General features: G+C 44.6%; 1 protein-coding gene across 1 annotated transcript; it reads right to left on the bottom strand.

The window, feature by feature from the left end:
- Positions 1–1,849: 1,849 nt before the first annotated feature.
- On the bottom strand, positions 1,850–6,275 carry LOC127302685 (peptidyl-prolyl cis-trans isomerase CYP21-1). The gene is made up of 7 exons (XM_051333228.2): positions 6,018–6,275; positions 5,643–5,718; positions 5,471–5,518; positions 3,463–3,486; positions 3,191–3,373; positions 2,353–2,428; positions 1,850–2,270 (listed from the first exon to the last, which is right to left on the bottom strand). The coding sequence occupies exons 1-7, from the start codon at positions 6,090–6,092 to the stop codon at positions 2,105–2,107; spliced, it is 648 nt and encodes a 215-aa protein (XP_051189188.1). The 5' UTR covers positions 6,093–6,275; the 3' UTR covers positions 1,850–2,104.
- Between the last annotated feature and the right edge of the window lie 315 nt (positions 6,276–6,590).

Below are 6,590 nucleotides of genomic sequence, written 5' to 3'. Positions count from 1 at the left end.
ACTAGGCCTAGGCGTGGCCCAGGCCCTGGCTATTCCTAGGGGTGGTCTGTGGCCTCCACCGACCTCGCCCTTCCGCCTATAAATGCCCCCCGACGTGAAAACCCTAAATACACAAGCTTCCGTTCCAGAAAAGTTCAGTAGCTCCGCTGCCGCCGAAGACAAGATCCGGTGGACAGAAGTTTATGTTCCGGCACCCTGCCGGGACGGGGAATTGCCCCCGGAGTCATCTCCATCGACTCCACCGCCATCTCCATCGCCGTTGCTAACTCCCATGATGACGAGTGAGTAGTTCTCCCCCGAGGCTGAGGGCTTTACCGGTAGCTATGTGGTCTATCTATCTCTCCATGTAGGAATCTTCTCTTCCTTTCTACTTCGAGCCTGATTCTTACTTGCCGGAATCAGGCATTGACAAAACTTCCTAGATGATTGATCTTCCTTCCTGGACTCCTTTTGGGCTGCAACGTTGTATCTATGAATCGTTAGTGAAGATGGTGTTTCTGGATTGATTGGGGTTACCAGTTATACCGAGGTACATGGTCTTCGTTCTATAATGACCTATGAAATTTTGTAATTTTTCCATATATGAAAGGCGAGAGATATAGAGGATTCGTCGTTTATTAATGCACACTAATTAGCATTTTCTAACAAATAACACAAATAATTTATATTAGATCATGCTTCGTGAGAAAAATTCCCAAGGATTAGTGAATTGATTTATAAAGTTGATTATGATAATTTTAGTATGAAAATTATAGAATTCCAAAGACACTAATTCTTGGCTGCTCGATATATAGACTAAAATACGATTATTACTCCACATATTATTTTTTGTTTGAAGCACCGTTGCATTACTCTAATACTATATATTTTCTTTGGCTAGAAGCCTGAGCAAGGCACGCTAAATGATGAAAAACATGTGAATGATTTCGAAAGGTTAATTCCAAGGTATATGTGCGAGTAATTGTTCCTTCTACCGTCCTCTTCTTTTATAGGGTTGTTTTTTTTCCATCAGTTCTACGAGTAGTACTGCTAAAATATCTCAATAGATCACTCTAGTGCATGACGTTTTATGTGCAAACAATTTTCCATAGTCTCCGAGTGTTTGATTTGAGATGTTAAAAAAATAGGTCGTAACATTTGTTTTCTTGTGCTTTGTATTTACTTAACGCTGGATAAACTTTTAGAATTAGCGAAAGCATGCGCTTCATATGAACGGTATCTCTGTTATGAGTCATGTCGCCCCAGTGTTCGAACATAGCTTCAGCAAGACTTTCTGATAGATAGTACTCCCAATTAACTTTCCGCTAGACCACTGCGACAATCACAACCCAATGGTACTGCTAGTTCATGCGCAGCCTGTTCACCTCACGCCTGCAAGCTAGTAGTGTGCATCAGCTATTGATCGTATCTGGAACTTGGGGTCTTCTAGAGCCATTGCCACGGGTAAAACTCCACTCTGAGGCTTTGTTCCCTACCGGGGAGGGATTGACATGGAATCGCAGGGAATACAGTTTAATTCCTGGTCAATACCTCCCAATCCGTTTCAACCCCATTCAAACCTAACAGTCCTGTGTGTACTTAGAGCCAACACGAGTAATTTAGCTTCCAAGACAGCTCACCCGTCATGCCCGGCAGCTACTGCTTCTACTGGTACCAGAGTTTTGCCTTCTCGCACTATTTATGATACTCCACCAATGCCACCAGAATTATTGAGAATTGAAGATTTGAAGTCTCTGTTGCACCGGCAGCGGTCAAATCAAGGTACGCTCCACCAGCTGCTCATGGGCATCCTCGATGCGGAGAGACCACGGCAGCACAAGGCAAATGAAATGTGCAAAACACAAACACGAGAAATAATTTGTAGGGTAGATAGCTCCGGTCATCATTCAGGTATTTCACTGCATAGGCTAGGGCATGTAGATTCAGTTCCAATTTTTTTGTTGCTAGAATACAAGCTCAGACACTAGGATTCGACAGACTATATACTGGCTACAATGTACAACGTTTTATGAGTCTTGCTTGAAGGGGAAGGGCAGCCACCAAGACCGGTCACAGAGATACGTGGTGTCAAAACATCCGGGAGCAACGTACCAGACCAAGGAGCCTACTGAATTTCCTCGGTCCATTTCTCCTTGGGTATCTCTCCCGAGTCGGTGATCAGTGCCTTCTTCCTTGGCTTGCCGTTGTAAGTTCCAGCACCACCTTCAATGGCGTACACGTAGTCCATTCCCTGAATCACCCTGCCAAAGACAACATGCTCCCCATCCAACCTGCATTGTTTACTGCTTTAGAAGTTGTACCTTCCAGATTAATCAATGCCAGAGTGCTGGCATACTGTGTAAAGGAACTTACCAGCTCGTCTTGATTGTGGTTATGTAGAACTGGGATCCGTTAGAATCGGTTACAGAACTTGCCATAGCAACAACACCTGCAAGATCGCAAGGTAGACATAGAATCACAACTGCAACTTTAACAACAGGTATTTACAGAAGTCTGAACATGCCAAAAGAATATTTAAGATCAAACAGCATGTAAAAGGTAACAGTGATGCACCTAAGCATATCCAGATATGCAACCATGTGCACATCCATTTCCAGTACTCAACTAGAATGGAACTTTTGAGGTCATGTTAACACATAGAACCGTCACTTGGTGTGTTTTGCATATTTACAATTGTACAATATAGCGTGCAGTTATGGTCAATCTTGCCACATGAGAGCTGAAACACCTAGCAAGAAACAAATATTTTAGGTGCTTCCAAAATACCAAGGCTCCACACATCTGGAACTTCGTTTAGCACCAAATCTAGTGCTGACCAGCCACATTCATTGATACACCAAAGTCTTATTAGTTCACTTTTCTTGGTTAGGTTGAGGCCGAGAAATCAGTCGCCTGAACTTAGGAGAAGGAATTTCTATTTCTTGATAACATTGGCTTTTTGAACTGCCGGATGAGCTCACAAAATAATATTCACCTGAGATTATCTCAAATAAACATTTAAATTTGACTTCATTCGTGCAAATCTCTAGTACATATGGAGATTAGAACAGAAGAATAATAGCCCAAATAGGAATGATCTCTCATTGGTTGTTTTCATAGAACATAATTGTGTTGCTAAGTTGGTTTACAATTGGCAATCAAAGGCAAAATCAAAACTGGAAAAAAATGAACCACTGGTTGAACATCTGACCTGGATGCGTATGTTTCACACTGAAATTCTCATCTGAGAAGGTGCCTCCATATATAGACTCGCTTCCTTTCCCATCACCTCTAATTATGTCACCACCCTGAATCATGAAACCTGGGATAATTCGATGAAATGGTGTTCCTTTATAATGAAGAGATTTACCATTGGCCCCAACACCCTTTTCACCTGCAATAATTAACAGAGTACAATATGGATTAATAACTTCAATGAATTAAAGGAAGAAAATACAAAAACAATTCAAGGAAGAAGAATACCTGTACAGAGGGCTCTGAAATTTTCTGCAAAGTGCAGCAATAAAAAAATCAGTGCCTGCAACAAACTTCATAGAGGAAAGATATTCTTCATACATATTACTAAATAGTTTCTTTTGGAAGGATATTTGAAAGCTGTAAGACAGTTGGGATAGTATTAGTTGTTGACCCTTTTTCCTTAAATATATTGTCATGTGGGGTAAGAAGTTCCAGCGGAGGGGGAGGTCTGTTCCAGAACCACAGGTTCCAGCTCCAAGACGTGATGCATCATGAGTTTAGGCTTTAGGTAGATACGTATGTATTGCTTGCTCCTTTTAAATTATTAGTGTCAGGTTTTGGAAAGTGGAAAGGTTCGTCCCGAAGAAGGTTTTCCTGCTACTTACAAATAGATAGAGTTTCTTTCTTAGACTACAAGTTATAACTGGGCTATATAAGTCCACCCCACGTTGAGCAATAAAGCAAGCAGAAATTTATCAATCTAATATCTCATCTCCTTGCTCCTGCGCCCTGGGCGCCCCTTCTCATCCCTCTTCCCAGCCATAGGTCGGCGGAACTTCAGGCCGCGCCCTCCGGTCTCTCACAAGTCACAACTTCTACCTCCGCTCTAATTCTCAACCATCTGGCCAGCCAGCCCATGACATATATCCAAAGAAATCTTAGTAAAATGATAAAAAGGGAAGATGTGCTAACTAGTACTCCGTCCCATAATATGGGATGGAAGGCGTAGAGTGTCGTTGCCTATTCGACGGTACTCCAGAGGAGGGATCCTCATGGAGGGGAGAAGAAGTAGGGGCCATAGGGCGGAGAGTCCTCGGGACGGTGGTACGCGATTTATCCAGCTTCGGACCACCTGCACGATGGCAAGGCCTACTGCTGCTTGTTTGGAATTATCTGGGCGCTTTCGCGTTGTTACAATGAGTTGTGGTTGTCTCGCTTCTAGCTCGAGATCTCTCCTCAGGGCTCCCGGGATCCGGCTTATATAGGCACCCGGATCTAGGGTTTCTATGGAGAGTCCTACCCGGAATACAAGTTGCCTAACTACGGAATATTACATTGTCGTGTACGTCAAGGATCCACCTATTCCTAACTTGTCGTCATGGATCCGGCTTCCTTCATGGGCCTTCACGGATCTGACTCCTGGCATAGACCTCTTCGGATCCGGGTACCTCTGTAGGTCGGTTCGGATCCGGGTACCTCTGTAGGGCGGTTCGGATCCGGCTACCTTCGTAGGGCGGTTCGGATCCGGCTACCTTCGTAGGGCGGTTCGGATCCGGCTACCTTCATAGGGCGGTTCGGATCCGGCTACCTTCCTAGGGCGGTTCGGATCCGGCTACCTTCGTAGGGCGGTTCAGATCCGGCTACCTTCGTAGGGCGGTTGGGATCCGACTCCTTGTTCCTGGGTTGGACATCTTCCATCTTCATCAACAACAACTGGGCTGCCCGGTGGGCCATATACCATCACCACCATCTGTGGGCCACCCGGGCTTGCCGGAATCGGACCATGTCGATGGTATACCTATGAAGTATATCCACAACATAGAGCTTTATTGAAATTTGCAGAGAAGCATTGGACAGAGGCATACAGGGTTGAGGCATAGGCATGCAGATTCATCTCAGTAGTGTCTATCGAGGGGTGCAAGGCTATAGTACAAATAACTTCTACAAAAGTTTTAAAATCACAACAAACAGAACAGGATAATCATACAATCTCTTGCTATGTTGTTATCCCCAAAGAGGTATAGGCTAAAAAGAAATTCTTTCTTTCCTGTCTCGAACACGCACCTAAGCACATCAAATTCATATTAGAAGAAAGAACCGAGAAGGCGGGGTCTATTAAACCAACATTGAAACCAAAATAATGAGAAGAGGAAAAGAAACTAAGAAAAAGATCCTGGAAAACGAACACCAAAACAAAAAGACAGAAGAACCAAAAACTGTACATCCACTCTAAACAGAACTACTAACCAACGAAAGTACAAGCATATCAGAGAGGAAGAGGGTGTGAAAATACCAACTGTCTTTGGCACAACTTCCCCATAAAGACCAATAACAATTCTACCTGCAACAGGGAGCCATACAATAATTAGGGCAACCAGACAATTGTTCTAAAGCTCATTAATATGTGCACTAACAATGCAAGTAACTGCGAAACATCCAAAAAAATGATGTAAGGAAAGAGGTACCTATATTTTGACCATCAATCTCTACATCCAGGTATACCCTATGAGTAACTGCTGGTAACTGAACCTCTGAAATCCTCTGCGCAACATGATGAAGAAGAGATGGTAAATCTTTTGTAATCCTGAATCATCACCTCACAAGTCACTGGCTCACTACTACCATAGCTGCGGACACAATACATGTGACAGATTCTGTGCAGACTTAGCAGAAAAAGGCTTAGGGACACCACATTGCAAATGTTACAGCAACAGATGCACCAGATTCAGGCCTAGGATCCAACACAAGCTACCAAACCGGAACGGAATAACAGAGCACGCAACAGCCGCACCAGATCAACCCTTGGAAACTCCCGAAATGGGGAGAGCGGGAAGCCGTACCTCGCGACGGAAGTAGGAGAAGGCGATGTAGAGGGCGGCGCAGGCGAGGAAGCCGGCGGCCACCTTCCGCAGCATCGCGAACCCAGACGCGGTAGAGAGCTTATCGCATCAAAGATCGTGGCGGGTTCGGCGCGAATCTGCTCGCCGTTGGGGGAGACTCGCGGCGGAGGCGAGATCGGCGACGAAGCAGACGCTTTCCTCCGCTTCGGTAGAGGGCCTGGACTTCACCAGGTTCTCTTGCCTATGGGCCAGAAGCAACGCAAAACAACGGTCCAGAAGCAACAAGACCTTGTGCTCAAAAAAAAAAAAAAAAGAAGCAACAAGACCTATTCATCGCTGCCGTGGCCAATCCCTATTCATCGCTCATTGCCGAGACTCCTATCTTTTGAGCACTGCTACATGTACGACGAAATTCGTCCGATTTTTGTCCGACCGTGGCACATAACCCTTGGATTAAATTGCTGCATCAACAGGGATCACTGGATGATAGTGTCGTATGGGATTCGTACAGGAAATGTCGTGTGTGCAGAGCAATTCCGCTATCTTTTCTAGTTTCTGGTTCGGGTATTTTTG

Source organism: Lolium perenne, chromosome 5 (genome assembly GCF_019359855.2).
Source record: "Lolium perenne isolate Kyuss_39 chromosome 5, Kyuss_2.0, whole genome shotgun sequence".
Classification (NCBI taxonomy): Eukaryota; Viridiplantae; Streptophyta; class Magnoliopsida; order Poales; family Poaceae; genus Lolium; species Lolium perenne.
Note: the sequence above shows the minus strand (reverse complement) of the source record. Positions and strands in the feature narration are given on the sequence as shown.

What these genes read in the sequence shown, in the direction of transcription:
- LOC127302685 (XM_051333228.2), bottom strand. Translation starts at nt 6,092, where the DNA reads ATGCTGCGGAAGGTGGCCGCCGGCTTCCTCGCCTGCGCCGCCCTCTAC. An exon ending in TCTCCTACTTCCGTCGCGAG is followed by an intron (nt 5,719 to 6,017) that starts GTACGGCTTCCC and finishes CATGTTGCGCAG; the next exon opens with AGGATTTCAGAGGTTCAGTT. An exon ending in AGTTGTGCCAAAGACAGTTG is followed by an intron (nt 3,487 to 5,470) that starts GTATTTTCACAC and finishes TGCACTTTGCAG; the next exon opens with AAAATTTCAGAGCCCTCTGT.